This window comes from Astatotilapia calliptera, chromosome 13 (genome assembly GCF_964374335.1).
Source record: "Astatotilapia calliptera chromosome 13, fAstCal68.1, whole genome shotgun sequence".
Lineage (NCBI taxonomy): Eukaryota > Metazoa > Chordata > Actinopteri > Cichliformes > Cichlidae > Astatotilapia > Astatotilapia calliptera.
Genome location: NC_137434.1, coordinates 32,794,855 through 32,813,735, shown reverse-complemented (window position 1 = coordinate 32,813,735; position 18,881 = coordinate 32,794,855). Strand labels below are relative to the sequence as shown.

The 18,881-nt window shown below is 44.4% G+C and overlaps 1 protein-coding gene and 1 long non-coding RNA gene across 5 annotated transcripts in view; both read left to right on the top strand.

Annotated features, from left to right (window-relative positions):
* The window catches only part of fbxw4 (F-box and WD repeat domain containing 4), a 42,563-nt gene that overhangs the window by 15,020 nt on the left and 8,662 nt on the right, over positions 1-18,881 (top strand). For all 4 annotated transcript variants that reach the window (XM_080287655.1, XM_026189430.1, XM_080287654.1 and 1 more), the window contains 2 exons: positions 7,467-7,532; positions 16,383-16,523. In XM_080287655.1, the coding sequence (XP_080143781.1) occupies positions 7,467-7,532; positions 16,383-16,523 (207 nt within the window). The remainder of the gene's footprint in view (positions 1-7,466; positions 7,533-16,382; positions 16,524-18,881) is intronic.
* LOC145419579 (uncharacterized) lies at positions 1,210-1,650 on the top strand. Its single transcript, XR_013900871.1, has 2 exons — positions 1,210-1,325; positions 1,418-1,650. It is a non-coding gene; the product is annotated as an uncharacterized LOC145419579 (long non-coding RNA).

The following is an 18,881-nucleotide window of genomic DNA, read 5'->3' as shown; positions in this document are numbered from 1 at the left end:
ATCCTATTTGCTGTTGCAAATTTGTTGCCAACGCAGTTTGTATACAGCAGAGTTCTTCCACGCTGATGTCCAGTGTGGGACATCGCGTTAGGTCCTGGTCTATTCCACCCGGCTGAGCAGCCCCAGCTGAGGAATGTCCTGCTGACCCCACAGACATGAGACACAAACAGAAGCCAAAAGGGCCACAGGGGGTGGTGATGGGACAACAGGGTCCAGGCATGCGCGTGTGTGTGTCCCCATGCATAAGAGTGTCTATTTGTGAGAGAAAAAAGTGCATGCTTGTAGGCAGGCAAATGTTTGTCCATGCATGTCGTTGTGTAAAGGGGTAGGGGGCGAGGGAGAGAACCCTGGAAGTGAAAGAAAGAGAGGGAGTGTGCATAGGGGGTTTGGGGGTCAGCACTTGCACCCTTTGAGCATTGTTTCCCTCCCTGGCAATATAAAAGCATCATAACCCTTTGAGCCCAGACATATTTAGAAACCACATAAAAGCACTTTTTACAAACTAGATACACGTCGGTCACAAAGCCCGGGGTCAAGCGCAACAAATTAACAGCCCTATTTCTGACAGGGGGTGGGGGTGAGAGCTGGAAGCTTGGTGACAGGCTGGAGCTGAAATGCTGGAGCCCAGCTTCCCAGGGTGGTGAAGAGGGCTGCTTTCTTGCATTCATGTGTAATTGGTCTGAGAGGCTGAGTGAATGCTGACTTACTTTTGTTTCTATTATAATCCTCTTTATAGAAGACTTGCCTACCGTAACTCGAACAAAAGTCAAGACGGCTACTATGAAAGGCAAGAATCTTATTTGTCGCTTATTTGTTTCACACATTGAAACCCCCGTCGCGATTTTTAGCATCTTAGAGAAGCCTTTATCAAATGCTGATGCATCTCCAAAAAGGTAGGTCATCATGAAAACCTTATGTAATTCAGAAAGTTCAAATGCAATTAGTTTTCATTATTTAAGCATTTTCATACTCTTTCATATTACCACCCACTCTTCCTTCAGGTTTTCCTTTAAAATCTCACATATGCTTCTTTCTTCCACCTTGATGAGATTCCCAGCTCTAGATGCACACACACCCCCCACCCCCCCCCCTGCATAATACAGCCACACACAGTGTTCTTTGGGTTGTACACTCCCTCCTTTCTCTCCATATGTAGGCAGCATCTCTGTGGCGCACACGTTCTAGTTTCTACCAAAGGTCCAGTGTCCATAATCTTTCTCCAGGTTGTCCTTAAAATCCTTCTGTCTGTCTTCCACAGAAGAGGAGTTCCTGTTGAACTCTTGTGCAGGGTTCTAGTGATTGTCCTCATTGAGACTACAGACCAGGTTCAGTCCTTCACTCGTGTCCTGGCAGTCATTCTCTCACTTGTTGTTTTTCCATAGTCTTTAAAATCTTTTGCTTTCTCTACCTCTGCCAGGCTTGTTCTGTGCTGTTTGGCTCACTTTACATTTCTAGATGAGACGCCTCACTCCAGACACTTGGAAATGCTCTAAACAAATTTCTTTCATTTTTGGCATGGGCTGTGCTCTGGCTCAATTAAAAGCTCAGTTTTTCAGGGGCCAATAATATCCTCCCTGGTCATTTTTGTTTTTTCTGAAATAGTTCTGTTATCGTGTCCAAATAAAAATAATTTGTTAATTCTAAAGAAAACTAGTACCGTAATTGTCGGACTATAAGCCGCTACTTTTTGCACCAGCTTTGAACCCTGCGGCTTTTAGTCAGGTGCGGCTTTTCTATGGATTGTCCCTGATTTTTGTGATATCGTAAGACGATTTGTTTTGTTTGTTCCGCTGTTGTACGGCACTACGTTGCCTGGCGGAAGGATCGGGGTTCAAGATTGGTATGTTGGTCACATGTCCGTCCGCCAGGCAACATAGTGCCGTACAAGTAGCGCGAAAAACAAACTTCAAAGTAGCGCTACGCGTTCAGCGGGAGGCGTGGATGACGAGCGGCGATAAACTTGCGAAAAGCAAGTTATGCCCAACTCCACCGGTGGATTCTGACAGCGTGGAAAAGTGCGAAAACATCCACGATCACCAACGGATTTGAAGGGCTGGACTGCTGCATGATGGAGAGGAGGGCACCGCCACGGCCCTTCAGAGGGTGTTCGACTCCGACACTGACAACGAGGATTTCTTTGGTTTTGAAAGTGACAACGAAAGAAAGGAGCTGAGAGTGGATGACGTAGCCATCCTGAGCCTGTTCGTCTCCGACACTGGAGGAGAGGACTTTGGTGGTTTTAGTGCGCAGGAAGAAGAGAAAGATGGTGAATGACTGACTTTTCTTCTTGTTAAAGCCGTGTCGCTGCACCTGAGCCTAAAAGGTAGGCCGAATCTATTTTTCTGGTGTGCTGTAGGTTACTGTTATGTACTACATTTGTTACTCATTTATGAAGCACAGCACATGTTTCGTACTTGTAATTACCGCTACTTGTACATATACCTAAAAGGTTGTGCAAATATGTACCCATAACTTGTTTTTCAAAATATTAATAAAAGTGATGTCTCCAAACAGCCATCTCTTTCCTGACAATTCCCTTTGTGCATATTCTCTTACATATGATAAGTCAACATTGAAACACCTGCGGCTTTTAGTCAGGTGCGGCTAATGTATGTACAAAACAGGATTTTCCCCTGATTTTAGCTTGTGCGGCTAATATTCGGGTGCGCTTTGTAGTCCGGGAAATACGGTATGTGTAGAAAATAAACATCATAACAATAATGGGATGGCTAATCATTTTGTCTTCAACGATATTTGCATACTGGCCTTCCTCTTAACTACACCCGCTCTAGAATTCAGGTCAATCAGGGCTTGCTAATCAACCACAGTCAACACACTGTTTTGGAGTAGTTTTGGCACTGTGGGCAGAAATACATTATAAATAATCACAGACTGCAGAAACTTGACACTAAACTTAAAACACTATGAATTCTGTGGACATCTATCATGGCAGCAGTCTCCTCCATGATTGTGATTGCATGTAATGAACTGGATAGAGACTTTTTCCCTCATTTGCCCACATTTGTAAGGAAAATGCATTTGTGGGTTGAGCAGCAGATGCGTATGTGAAAAACACCCATGTCAAATGTTCTGCCAGCCAGTCCACATAGTAGGGGATGTCAGACACAAGCTCCGAAGACAACATCTCAAGAAGATGGTTTAAACACACCCTATCATCACTCATCATTTTTCCAATAAAGTTCGTTCCAACCGTGTGAACTGGATAGATGTGACTCTGATCAGCTGTTTGGGCTGCATTTTATGGGCTCGGTCTTTGAAAATGTGATAAAAAATGAAGCTACCTCTTGGTGCTTTCACAAAATTGGGACAGTAGAAAACTACTATGTGAACTCCATGAATTTAAGGTTTTCCTACATGATATTCAGCTTGTGTTGTTCCTGTTGAAAGCAGCAGAGGACATGCTCTCACAGTTACCCCAAGATAAAAAAAGGCCGATGTTGTGACGTCGGAGTTCACATGAATGCAGCTCGTGCGCTGCACATAGAAAGCAACCTTCTTGCTGTGAGGCAACAGTGCTAACCACCGCGTCACCGTGCTGCCTCAGATTATGTCATCAAGTACAAATTACTTCTGCGCATTTTTAAGTATTAACACCAGTTTTAGTAACATACATGCATAAATTAAACAGCAAAGGTGACATACTAAGATTAGCAGCAGAAAACCTGAGCAAGACTGTCATCATCACCGCTATGGCTGCTAATTTATTTGGACAGTGGAAATGGTGAGAAGCATCAGTAGTTTTAAGCACAGTGCCAAATGAGACTTGTACAGCAGCGTTTCACTGACCTGATTAATCATCAGAGATCAACAGAGCGCCACATATTCGTGGCAGAAATACACACACACACATATATTGTTGCACAATCCGAGTGTGTTTACATTTCGATTTTGCGTTTTATATAAGAACGTTAGCAGTGCAATGAAATACAAGTACTGCTCCCCCTGGTGGTTACATTTTACATTACCACTGGTTTTTCTAAATGCCGCTTAGCGGTGTTACCACTCGTGGTTGCATCATCCACGTCGCAGGTGGGGGATATCCTTACGGTCGACCGTCGGTCACGATTCCATCAGGGATCAATCATGATCCTGTCACTGATGAGACCATTTTAAGTGTCTGTGTCTGGTGCTGCCTGTGTTTTTGTATCAGTGTGTATGAATGTGTGTTTGGAGAGATGAAAAATTGTTGTTTCTTTTTGACCTGCTGATATGACTGGTTCCCACTGAACACACATGGGCCTTCAGATGATACAGCCAGCTGTTGAGGTTGGCCAGGGTGTTGCTAATGAGAGGTGATGTGATGGGGAGCCACTGACTGAGCAGAAGAGAAGGAGTCTGGTCAGAGATGTGGCTGCGTGTTTGTTTGCATGTGTTTAGGTAAAATTAGGCACGATAGAGGCTTTGACCTTAACAGCTATAATATCAGTCCATTGTTCTGACTCCAGATCAGATCTGGTTGGTGATTCAGTTGGCTTAGGAAGCAGAAGAAATAAGAAGGAGTCATTCTTTGTGTAGGTGGTGTCCCCCTCCTCTCCTCTTGCTGTGATACAGCCAAGTCAGGGGTGAGTAATGTGAGTAATGGAGAGTAATAGGGTCCAGATAGCAAGTGTGACTATAACCCTATTGTATCCTGTGTCAGGAAGGTCAGAGGTCACCCACTGTGCTACTGGTCCCAGACCCATCTGGGTCATAAATGAGTTTACCCAACACTAATTACTGGGAACCTGCCAAAGGTCTGTGCTATGTGACGGGGCTGACAGCTGCCCGCATTACTGAGCGTGTGTTTTCCTGCAAACATGCACGTTCTTCGTTGCTCCAGTTCAAAGTACATACACGCCAACAGCATGGCTCAGTCGCAGCTCTGCTTGGTACGCTTTGCACCGCTGCAAGGCCTTTGTAAGGCCAAGTCCTGTTAGGTTTGGCAGCACAGCCTCCAGGATGATAAATGCTCAGTCAAGCCAGTGCATGTGATTCCACCACAGTGCCATTACTGTTCACAAGCAGCTTGTTTGTCTGTGGAGCTAAAAGTATATGCTGATTCAACTTGAGCTGTGTCAAGCAGAGGAGAGGGGAAGAAGGTCAGACAGAGCATGTGGCCCTTTCAACATAAGAGAGTCTGGTCCTGAGGAGGAACATGTAGGCTGGAGTACAGCTGCATCCTCGACATCTCACAGAACCTTGTAGGTTTTGTTCTACAAATGTTTGTCAAGATTATGGACTTGACTCTTTATAGAAATACGGCATGAACAATATGCCATATAAAAAAAAATGTAATAAAGAACAAGATGATGGTTATGGTGCTGGTTGGGTTCCAGTCCCGCTTTGTGTCTTTCTGTTCCCGCCTCAGTTTTCTCTTGTTTCCCCTCAATTCTTTAATACAGGTGTGGGCAACTCCAGGCCTCGAGGGCGCCTGTCCTGCAGGCTTTAGATGTGTCCTTGATCCAACACAGCTGATGAACTAATCGTGCGATTCAGGTGTGCTGACCCAGGGTGAGATCTAAAACCTGCAGGACAGCGGCCCTCGAGGCCTGGAGTTGGACACCCCTGATCTAATACATTCAATCTAGAAATATCTTCTATTAAAAGCTAGTTTGAGATAAAGTTCTCCCCATGTACCGTGCTACCTCATCACTTGCTCAAAATCTTGCTTTGAAGTTTTAGTTGGTTCTGCTTTTATGTAATTTGATGACACTGAAGTTCAAAGTTAGCAGTGAGCTTCCTATCTTACCACAGATTAAAAACTAGGACATTAATAATCTTGGGAATTTACTCTGAATTATAACAAACAATGCCATGCAGTGAGTTTCATCAGTAATACACAAAAAGAGAGCAGATTCAACTTCTGTCAGCTTGGAACAGAAATCTGAACTCTGATGCTGGAAGGAGACTTTTTATTTCTACGTAGGCTGCAAATTCACAAATGCACAGACTTAGCCAGCGTTAGCATGACTCCGTGGAGCCAGAATCTGTCTAATCTCGTACCTGTAAGCTGTGCCTGAATGGGAGGTTGAAAGCATGACAAGTGTAACTGACAAGTCTGTGGAAATGATGCAGTGTGATGTTTTCCAAATAACATCTCCACCTACTGCAGTACAGACTTGAGTCCTCATTATTTTGACATAAGCATCTGTCAGTAGCTACCTCTGCATGTAAAAGGCGGGTCCTCCCCCTGTCTGTCAACCCTGTAGGAGGGCACTAAGCTCTGAGTCTCCACATCCAGTTCAGCCCTCCTAGTCAGCCTTCTCCCACAGTGCTCCTCCCCTCACCTTTTCCTCTCCCTAACCTCCCCACATGCGTGACATTCACTGTGCATACCGAGGCTGCTAATTCCAACCTGCCTCTTGAGTCAAAGGCTCGAGCGGTCTTTTCTTGTCTTTTATTCTGCTGGGAAACAACATGTGCTGAATGTAAGACCAGAAGAGAATCTGGTTATTTGTGATAATGAACATTTTCCTACCAGACTCCCCATTTCTCTCCATTCTGGTCAGACAAACCCTGCATGTGCTGTCTACACGTACTGTATGCATGCAGCTGTGCTACGCTGGCCCCAGAGACAAACATTCTTATTCAAAATGAACCTTTTATGTGATGAGAGAACATTTTTATAACAATTGCTAAATGAGGTCAAGAAATCAAGTGCAAAGTGGGCCTCGATGAATCCTCTAAGGTGCTGCCGCTGGTGCTCTGTACAGACAGCAGTCTCGAACCTGCGCTCACAGTTTTGTTCCTTTAGCAGTGCAAAACTGTCTTTTTCAGAAACACTTTCTATGCTGTGCACTCACATGTGCTCCCACAGAGAAAGGAGACTATAGACAGTCTTCTGACTCTGAGACAGCAGAGCTAGCACAAACTGTCAAACTGTATTAAATCACTTTTAATTTCACTCAAAGTAAACACTTCAAATGTTTTTAAAAGGGAGTTTTTGTGTATCTTTTGCTACTTTGCAATATGTGATGCAGGCGTTCTGGGATAATCTCTTTATGCACTTTTAGAGCATCTTGAGCCCAGCAGCTAAATCCTGCCGGCTCCTCATACTTGTCCCTTTCTGATTCGTGCTGGATCCACTGTTTCAAACTGTGTCTGTTCATCTGGATGTTCAGATGAAGCCACAGGGAAGCAAATCTAAAAAAGAATAATGATTTGAAATAATAAGATTTCCAGATCTCATCATTTATAAAATGTCTTCTGTGCATTTTGGAAAGTACGCTGGTTAAACAGGAAACGTTGGAATGACCGCTTCCTTTTACATATGTGGACATAAGGGTCATTTTCATCCACTGCAATTGTTTTTAATATATTTTTCCATATAGGACAATAAGCCAGCTGATAAAAATGAAAAGTAAAAATTAAATCAATCATTTTGGGTAGATTCCTACCTTGTTTTCTTGTGTCAGTACATGTTTGTTCACCTTGTTTAAGGACATGTTCTGCCTCTCTGTGTGCAGCTCCTTCGTCACAGGCACTGCATGCTGCGAGAACTTCTCCCCTCTCTGCATCTGGGATGTTGAACGGTGAGTCAGGAAGCTCCTCGCTATAACAACGTTGTGTTGAGCAACATATCATTAAAGTATTGTTAGTCACACAACACATGCTTCCATACACCCTGCTTTGTTTTTTGTCATGTAAATGTTTCAATAATTATTAGCTCAGCTAGAAACTTTTTGATAATGAGCAGCGGCAGCTTTGGCTGTAATCCACATGACAGAAGTGCAACGCGATGAGCTGTGTACGGTGTTTCTGTACAACACAATATACAACACGCACAAGTTCAGTCTTCTAAATCGTCATGTGTTCCTGTGAAAGGTTACACAGTCCTGAAACGAGAACAATGAGCATGTTTTATGTTATTGTGAGACTCGAAGCAAAGATTCAGCATGTGTGATGAGCTGGAATCAAAACTCCTCAACAGTCTTAATTCACCGGATCTCTGCCTATTTCGACTTTTGTTGATTTTCCATCTTACTAACAAATCTGCATCAGCTTGAAAACTCCATGGAGCAAGTCTTTGTCAGTCCAAAGTGAGGACCTGAAGCTCCTGTCATTGAGCCAGTGAGAACAGACTGACGGCGCACGACGACCGGAGGCTGTTGTTGTGCTGTTGGGTTTTTCTCCCGGCTGAACAGGAAACACTACCCTGACATGAAATGAATTTGATTATTTAAAGAGAGATGGCCCTTGAACAGCATTTATATATTTGAATGATATTGAAATGTTATGGCAGCAGCCCTGTTTCCCAAAATGTTTGGACCTTAGAAAAAACCTCTAAATAATTTCAAATATGACAGAAGGAGCTGACATCAGGCCGGACCAAGCGCAGAGGATGGAAGTCTAAGTCGTGAAGAACAGAGCATCCAGCCTTCAGAGCTTAGTCCACGTGGATGGACGTTCACTCCTCACACCTGACAACCTTCTGCAGCCTTTGAGAGGGAGAGCAGCTGAGAAACACTGACAGCAACATTTTCTGAACAAATATTATCAGTGAACTCGACCGTGCGAAGAAGACACGAGTGTCAGAAGTGGCAGTGCTCTACACGCTCGGTGACCTTGCCAGCATCAGGATCACACTACAGGGAAATACTTTGTTACTGTACTTAAGTAGGATTTTTCAGGTACTCGAGTATTTATTTTTCTGACACCTTTTTACTTTTAAATACCAGGTTACACGTTTAATCCGCACATACATGAGATGTAAGAGGCAAAACCACATCATTTATTATCTATATTTTTTATTATATATTTTCAGTTTTTCTATAGTTCTATAATAATAACTAATCCATGTCGGTGTAAGCCAATAGAAAGGAGCCAAATCGTTTGAAGTTATACTCCAACAGGAAACCGTCAAATCCTTGGAGGTTCCAACACAGCACAAAAAATAGAAATGCAATATAAAGCATGATTAACTGTTAGTAAAATCACATATAAATAAACTGTTTTAACACTCTTTATCACTTTAGCCATAAACGACTGGATGTTAAGTCCTTTTATTCAAATTTTGTATAAAGGTTAGCCGAGCGATCTCAGTCTCTGTTCATCTGGACTGACTGTAAACTACATCCAGATAAACAGAAACAACTTTTTGGGATTTGCTCACCTGGATGATTTTGCAGGCATCAAGACGGTTTCTGTGTTATTTATTTATCTCATGTAAATTTCTTTATTTTACAGCTAAACACGGGTATGCAGGCATTTTTTAATTCCTCACTTCTGAGGAAATAATGTGCAAATACACTTTACCTGGAATTTTGTGAATACTTTCAGTGCATCAAACACTCTCCAGCATCAAACTCTGTACATATCAGAACAAAAGCCATCACACCAAACCGAACATCAGCTGCTGCAGCCAGTTTAGAGAAGAACAAACCACAAGCTTCCACAAGGAAGCTTCCTTTGGCTTTGCTTTGGGTTTAACCGTTTTTCTTTCTCACCCTCTTCAAGTCGATTTTGTCTTTTTTCTCATCTCAGAGGGACAAAGAAGTCTTATGATCACCCATATAGAGGTGCATCCCACACAAGGGGCAACCCAACATTTCACACTGTCTTCACTCATGGTTAAACACAGAGAAGGGGAAAAACACATCAAAGAAAAACCACCCCGACCATCGCTCCCAACACCCAACGTTACCCTCGGCTCCTTCCCAAAGGAGGCGCTCCTTTTAACAATCAAACGGTCGGGCTGGGATTCCTCACATTCCTGAATCTGAAAGGAGCGCGGTGAAATGACTGAATCGGAGCAGAAGCTCTGTTAAACAAATGGCAGACGCACATGTGTATGTGACATTGATGTGGTCCCAACACCCACCTCCGCTGACTCTGCCAGGAGACGTGCAGTTGTGGAGCAGCGAGCGCAGAGGTGTGGGTAAATTGGGTGGATGCACGGCTCCCCTCTGTTTGTTTTAGTGGCTAAAAACCTCAGCGTGGCTCCTTTTCTCTACCTGTGTGATTGCTTTTGACAGGAGGCCTGTTTCCCAGCACATCCCCAGGATCCAGTTTTGGAGCCTTCAACCCCTCCTGTCACCAAAACACACAAATATACACACACTACTATTCTACAGCTGCCACATACTGAAGGATAATCAGCCTTTCTTAGTGTTTTTTTCAACATTGTCAATTCATTAGTAAGTCCTTTCACTGCTTGCTTGTGTGTGGCCCACTAAAGCCAACCTGACTCCTACAATAAGGCCAGACAGGCTTAAATCAAGACAGACGCTGTGTGTCACGCAGCCAGAAGTCTCTTCATAACAAATACTAAGCCTGTAGCCCCCCCCCCCCCCCCCCCCCCCCCCCCCCCCCCCCACCCCCCCACATACCCACCCCACACCCAGCCAGGGCACCAGGCTGCCCATCTCATAAAATAACTTCCCAAGTGCAGCTCGGATCGCTTCATCTGAAGAAATGGATTATTTTTCCAACAAAGTTGCATTTACGTGTGAATCTTTAGCATCAGCCAGTTTCATGTCCTGATCAACCAAGTCTGATAAAACTGCAAAGTTTGAACATATTTAGTGCTGTGAAATTTTCATATAGAAAATCACTTTTCGGTCAATGTTTGAACATGGATACGTCAAAAAACCTGATATTTTCACTGGTCTGTCAAACCATCAAAATAAACCAGAGTCTGTAATCTGGACGCGCAGAGTGAGTGCACGCTGCGTAAAACATGAAGAAATAACAAATGTATTCAAGCTGTCTCATAAACTCGCATATTAGGGAGCACACCAATATAAAAAAGACAAGTAGTGCCAGTTTCTGAACTGTATATAAATATATCCGGTTGTTCAGTGATGACGTGACGAATCCTACTTCCGGGTCTAAAGTAGTCTGCGTTTAATATGGCTTTTGTGTTGTTAACATGTTTAATGTTTTGTATTTTCTTCTATTTAATCTCAAAAAGCTCCTAAAACAGTCAGTGATCACTGTTGACCTCCCTCGGCTTTTATTACCACTAATCATTTATTTAAGCTCAGTTTTTAAAACCTTAGGATGTAACTACAGCCCAGCCCATGCAGCAGTATATGAATGACTAACCTCGTATTGTGGATGGATTATCTCAGTTGTTCTCCTGGCTGAAGTTTGGTCCTTTTACAGCATCCTGCCATGCGATTACATTTGTTCCTGACCACCGAGAACACTCACGTTAACTTTTATCGAGTGGAAAAAAAGTTAGCTTGTTTATATTATGCTAACATAGCTGTGTCGCTAGCGGTCACGTAGCACATCATTATATACCAGCTAGCCAAACTTCAGTAACCCTACAAACGTCACTGCTGTTTAGTTTTCTGTCTTCATTTATGCTGGAAGTGATAACAGAGCTGTACGTTTGAATTTGTTTCCAAAACCCCGCAGTCAGGACATGCTATATTGTATTTAGATAGAAGCTAGCGAGCTAACTTCCTGCTAACTTCTAACTCCGTTAAATGTCATAAATTCCGTTTTCATGGATGCCTGGATGTTAAACTCAGTTGTTACACCTGGTAGAGCAGAACGCTGATCATTTTATTAAAGATGAAAGACTTTAGACAGTTTTTCAACTCTCAGTAATGCCATAGTGATCGTTTGATATATGGACCTGCAGCGGAGTTTAGGCCCAGACACGACTAGTGACATCAGACTGAACAACCGGATTTCACAATAATTCAAAACTAGCCCGAATACTTTACAACTAGAATTTGTTAGTAACAAAATGAACAAAATGTGATTTTCGTTCAACTTTAATGCTGGATCGAGCAAACAAAAGTATCACAAAAACAAAAATATCAGTAGAAAGTTCTGTTAACTATATGCACGTTTTGCCTCTCAGTATATTTTAAGTCTTCCGGGTCAATAGGTCTCAAAATAGTAGGTCTAGAAAATAAAAAATATTCACTTATTTAACTAAATGATTTCCTCGGTTATCATTAGCGTATGATCTGGAAACTCCAGAATTTCCTTCCACTCAGGACAGACTTTCAGTTCAACATGAACGCTGAATGAAAATGGCTCTTTCCTGATTTTTGTGGCTAATTTCATGTTAGAAAGTTTTCTACGTGCTTTATTTTACAGCATTGTGAATTTCAGAAATCACCACTATTTAGTGATTTTGCAGTTTGCTTGTTTGGGACTTTGCAGGGTTTTGTTTCATGTTTTAACTTACCGACACTATTGTGGACGTATCTGTGGCAAATGACCGATTCTGAATCATTTAATGGTGACAAAGTTCAAGCTTTTGTCTTTAATATTCTGTTCATGTTAAATCCTCCAGCCTATAAGTGGGTTGACCGACCTCTTTTAATGATCTTGAAAAGTATTTGATATATGAAGTTACATTTCACAGCAATCATTATAAACGTTACACAAATCGGAGACGGCTGAGCAGAAGCCGTGGTTGGTGCGATAAGTTTAGCGCACATCTGTCTTTTCTTTTTCAGGGATGTGTGTGGATATGTCTCGGTTTCTTTGGTGGCATCTGTATAACAGTTTAGGTTATTGAGATCTTGGTAAGTAATAACAGAAGATTCTGCTGGTCACATGAGAGCAGATTTTGACAGATTGCATGGTTCTGCCTCTGTTCTGTGAACACACACCAGTAAAAGCCAGTGGCCTGCCAGTTTGAGATTTCCTGCTGTTTCTTGCTGTGCTTCAGTTCATTTCATGGTGCTGTTACTGCCTTTAAGATCGCTGCACAAATATCAGCTCTTTGATGAAAGTTGTTTTTCTTTTCCTCTCACATTTGGATGCTTTGTGTTTTATTAGCTCGTTTTTAGGAATAACATCGTGTCAACAGGATTTCAATAGCTGGGGTTATGAATTGTTGATCTCTTTTTAGTTAGTGGTAGTGCTGTGATGGAGACATCATTATTTAGTTATGAATAGACAGGCTTGTATCCCTTTGGCTTAAATGAGTTTCCTTTTGTGGCATATGCTAAGCTCCTTGGTTTTGGTGGTAAGGGGAAAATGAGGGGTCACTACCTCACAACCACCTCACAGAGACACAAACTCTTAGTCATGAGACCCGAGCAATGAGAAAGCTCTCACCCAATAAGGCACCCTGTAGGGAAAGCCCTGGCCCAATAAAAAGGTTCCCTGAGGTAAGGCTAGGGGATTACCATCCCAAGGCTATGGATAGAGCTCCAGGTTTAGGGAGGGGGACATTAGCTGAGGCGTAGGGCTGCTCGGTTGCTATGGCCGGCAGTCTCCTTTAAATGGTTGCTACGAGACAGGTATCAAACATGCAAGAGTCGCACACAGTCACGGTCATGGAGGGTATTAAATGGCAACAATGAGACAGTTATTCTCTAATAATCCGTCCTGCTGAGTGCAAGTTATTCTTCAGTAATCAAGAGCTGAGGAGCAAGTGGAATGGAGCTGTGATCATAAGAGCGTGGTGCACCGAGGTAGACTGCGGGGACACACTACATCTGCTCGGAAACACAAACTTTATTTTTCAGTCGCTCATTCTGATAATTTAGCTGTCTCGCTGCCCCCACGCTCAGAGAGACACTGGAGGGACAAGGTATCAGTCCACACCTCTTAATCTCTGAATCCAGGTGTTTTTAGTCCCACAGGTATGGAAACTCAAGCACCTGCTCGTGTAGTCTGCCCTTACAAAGATTTGTGGCAGAATGCGTTACACTCACCTTCTGATATTTTATCAGAGCTTTTAACTTTCTGTCTTCAAACGCAGATTCTGTTAACCACAAAACAGAGAACATTAAAGTTACCTCAGAGAACACGAGGTTGCTGTGAAACTCTGTTTGATACCTTGACAGTAAAATCCCAGTCATTTGGCTCCATGCTGTGATGTTAGCACATTTACTCTACATGCAAAAGACTCGTGGTGCAACGGATCAAAACTCTCACGGTTTGGATCGGATCAATCTTCCGATCAGCAAAAAAGGAAAAAAGACAAAAAAATGTAACATTTACTACTTCACTTATTGAAGTATTTTTTGCCTGTTAAAAACATTCAACTCAAGACTCAATTATTAAAAAAAATTATGGTTCAATATAGGGCAGTACAGTCTTTGTATCTACCACTCAATTCAATTCAGTTTTATTTACACAGCACCAAATCACAACAACAGTCGCCTCAAGGCTCATTATATCGCACTCTGCTGCGACATAATGAGCTGTCACGGTCACGAAGCTTTCCGTTGCCCTGGAGCTCCACCCATTTGTAGCTGGGGCAACAGAAGATGCCTGGGACAGTTCAGCCACAACTTAAATCCTTTGCTGCTCAGACATGCTTGGAACGATCTTGCCACTAAAGTGGACGCGCAAACGAGATATCGTAGCGTGGCTGAAGCACGTTCATCGTAGTTTAAACCCCTTGTTTTGCACAACAGAATACGGCCTCCCGTCTGCAGCTAAACACCCCAACAGCTTCTGTAATAGCTTTAGCCCGGTCGGACTGGGCAGCAAACTCCTCTGCTCCTGCACTTGGACCGCTAGCGCTGGCCATAACTATCACTTGACAGACTCACCACGCATACTTTTTTTCCTTCTTTTTCGAATCTTTGTGCATGCCGAACCGTGGAGTGGGATCGGTTCGGATTACGGATCAACCGTGATCCGTTGCACCAATACAAAAGACCATTAGTTCAAGAGTAAGAGCCACTAACCCAGCCTCAGGTGGTCACAAGCTGGTCATCTACTTATCTGTAGGTTGGAAGCTTGGCTGTTGGGCAAGATACTGAATCCATGGTTGATCTACAATACATTAACTGCAGTGTGAATGTTAGATAGAAAAGCACATAGGCATAGGAAAAGAGGTGCTTGTATGAATGGGTGAAAGAGGCAAGTCGTATAAAGCGCTTACTCCAGTAGTGTAGAAAAGTGCTATATAAGAACCAGTCCATTTACCAGTTAGTCCCAGTGCTGGTCCCATGCCTGGATAAATGGGGAGGGTTAAATCAGGAAGGGCTTTCGGCATTTGGGGCAGGGATAGCTCAGTAGGTAAAGTGGTCGCCCCATGATCGGAAGGTCGGCGGTTCGAATCCACTTAACGGCTACCCTGAGGTACCCCTGAGCAAGGTACCGTCCCTACACACTGCTCCCCGGGCGCCTGCTTAGTGGGCTGCCCACTGCTTCACTGAGTGAATGGGTCAAATGCAGAGAAAAACAAGTAATTTCCCCATGGGGATCAATAAAGTATCCATTATTATTATTATTATTATTATTATTAAAGCTGTGCTAAATCAAAACATGATTCAGACATGATCCTGAGTGATTGCTCAGGAAATATGGGAGCAGCTGAAAGTACCAACATTCTTTCTTCTTAAACTTCCACAAAGTAATCTTTGGGTCTTGCTTCTTTTTCTTGACTTTTAGTCACCCTCCATCCAACCATCTAACACTGCCTAGCAACATTCTCCCCTGACACCACATGTTGGGTTGCAGCGTCTAAAGATAGTCCATGGCATGTTCCTCTACTGCTTTATTCCTCCCTTCTCTTCCCGTCACCTCCACTGAAGTCCATTCTCGTCACCTCTTATCTGGGCACGCTTTCTACCACTTCATCCAACTTACTCCAGAATAACTCTTTCACTTCTAACATTAAATTGACAACATTCAGTATTAGTCCGTTGATTCCCAGCTTCAAACTCAACATCCTCTTCATCTGCACAACACTTTTCATATATTCTATTCCTCTTCCTATCTTCACTATGGTAGAATAGTTTGAATTCCCTCTTATGCCCCTGTGTTTTAAATTTTTACCCTCACATATACACTCATAATCTTCTTTCTCTCTCACGGCCTCAAAACATGCGTTCTCCTCCTCTTCTTTCAACGCCTCCGTCTTCAGCCAACAGTAGCACCGTTTCCACCGGCACCATCCTGGCCAACAGCACCGGTGGCAGTCGTTGTTAACCTGGGCCACGCCCATTCCAGTACGGACGTTTTGTTGATGATCTTCATGTTTAATCTGGCAAAGATTTTATGTTGGTTCCCTTTCCCGATGCAGTCCTCTGCACTCATCCATGCTTGGGGCTGGCAGAATACTGTGGCTTGACACTCTGGCTCTTGCCTTTATTAAAGCAATGACAGATGTGGAGTGAGACGTAGCTTTTATTCGTAAATACTGAAACTGTGACTAACATGTATTAAATAACAGTTGTGTATCGCCCTATACTGTATTCATATTATTATAAAGCTCTCCAATAGCCCCTTAGAGCACCACTAGTTAAGCATTAATTTGTCTAATTATTCAACCTACTGTGCATATTAGCATAGGAATGACTCAGCAATGTCATGCTGGCGAACAAAACACAAAACCACAAAAAAATAACTTTCAGTTTCTTTTTTTCAGTTTTTAAACTCTGTTTAATTTCATATGTGGAATAAAAAAACTCAATAAATACATTTACCACTCCTGTCTTCACTAGATCGATATCCTTAGGCACTCTGGGCTCAGACTTTCGTCGTGGTGCCGGTGTGCTGGATATCAGGTTTGAGTCTCCGTTCCAGCTCTTCACCTGTGGTTATGATACCTTTATTCGACTGTGGGACCTTCGACTCTGCCCAAGGTATGCCACCATTTTCCTCTTGCCAGGTTTGGTTTTAAAGTCAGTGTTTCTCTGGAGTTTGTTTCCTTAAAAGTTGTGTTGCTGTATGAATGTAAATAAACACTGAATTCAGTGAATCATAAATTGGTTGAACTGGTTTGATTCCAGTTAGAGACACAGAGACACAAGTCAAACACGGAGTCCCGCTAGCAAAGCTTCATCTTTGATGGCGCTTCAACAATGTTAAAAATGCCACTTCGACTGGGTCAAAGCCAAAACTGCCGTTCTTGTGTAGTAATTCTGTCCTGCCGTGGTGTGCATCTATCAGAACTGGTCCAAGGAACAAACAGTAGTGAACCAGCAACAGGGTCATTGACCCATCCATCCATCCATCCATCTTCATCCGCTTTATCCGGGGCCGGGTCGCGGGGGCAGCAGCCTAAGCAAAGAGGCCCAGACCTCCCTCTCCCCAGCCACCTCCTCCAGCTTATCCGGGGGAACACCAAGGCGTTCCCAGGCCAGCCGAGAGATATAATCTCTCCAGCGTGTCCTGGGTCTGCCCCGGGGCCTCCTCCCGGTGGGACATGCCTGGAACACCTCACCCAGGAGGCGCCCAGGGGGCATCCTTGTCAGATGCCCGAACCACCTCAGCTGGCTCCTTTCGATGTGGAGCAGCAGCTGCTCTACTCTGAGCCCCTCCCGGATGGCCGAACTTCTCACCCTATCTCTAAGGGAGAGGCCAGCCACCCTTCGGAGGAAGCTCATTTCTGCCGCTTGTATCCGCGATCTCGTTCTTTCGGTCACTACCCACAGCTCGTGGCCATAGGTGAGGGTAGGGACGTAGATCGACCGGTAAATTGAGAGCTTCGCTTTTACACTCAGCTCCCTCTTCACCACGACGGACCGGTGCAGCGTCCGCATTACTGCAGCTGCAGCCCCAATCCGTCTGTCGATCTCCGGCTCCCTTCTCCCATCACTCGCGAACAAGACCCCGAGATACTTGAACTCCTCCACTTGGGGCAGGAACTCATCCCCGACCCGGAGTGGGCACTCCACCCTTTTCCGGCTGAGAACCATGGCCTCAGATTTGGAGGTGCTGATCCTCATTCCCGCTGCTTCAGACTCTGCTGTGAACCGTTCCAGTGCGAGCTGGAGGCCCTCACCCGATGAAGCCAACAGAACCACATCATCTGCAAAAATCAGAGATGAGATTCTGAGGCCACCAAAGCGAAAGCCCTCCGCCACTTGGCTGCGCCTAGAAATCCTGTCCATAAAAATTATGAACAGAACCAGAGACAAAGGCGGAGCCCATCACCCACCGGGAACGAGTCCGACTTATTGCCGGCAATGCGAACCAAGCTCTTGCAACGGTTGTATAGGGATCGAATGGCCCGTAGCAATGGGCCAGACACCCCATATTCCCGCAACACCTCCCACAGGACACCCCGAGGGACACGGTCGAATGCCTTCTCCAAGTCCACAAAACACATGTAGACTGGTTGGGCAAACTCCCATGCACCCTCAAGTATCCTGGAGTGGATAAAGAGCTGGACCAGTGTTCCGCGACCAGGACGAAAACCGCATTGTTCCTCCTGTATCCGAGGTTCAACTAGCGGACGAACTCTCCTTTCCAGCACCCTGGCATAGACTTTCCCAGGGAGGCTGAGGAGTGTGATCCCCCTGTAGTTGGAACACACCCTCCGGTCCCCCTTCTTAAAGATGGGGACCACCACCCCGGTCTGCCAGTCCACAGGTACTGCCCCTGATCTCCACGCAACATTGCAGAGGCGTGTCAACCAGGACAGCCCTACAACGTCCAGAGCCTTCAGGAACTCGGGGCGGACCTCATCAACACCAGGGGCTCTGCCACCAAGGAGTTGTTTAACTGCCTCAGTGACCTCGCCCCCGGAAATTGGCGGGTCATTCCCCTCATCCCCAGACTCTGCTTCCTCCTCGGAAGACGTGTCAGTGGGATTGAGGAGGTCCTCGAAGTATTCCTTCCACCGCCTGACAATTTTCTCAGTCGACGTCAGCAGCGCTCCACCAGCACTATACACAGTGCAGGTAGAGCACCGCTTTCCCCTCCTGAGACGTCTGACGGTTTGCCAGAATCTCTTCGAGGCATTGACCACCAAGGCATATTGATGCATATGGGGACCAAAGATTGGCCCTTGTCATCTGATCTAACGGACAAGCTCCTGAAGCTCAAATTGCAGAAAAAGTTCAAGCTGGTTTTGAATGGAACGCGTCAGAATACACAGTGCAGTACAGTTTGTTGTGTATGGACTGCATAACTACAGATTACAGGGTGCACATGCTGACCCCTCTTCACCGTCAAAAGCACCAACAATGGGCATGTGAGCATCAAAACTGCAGCAA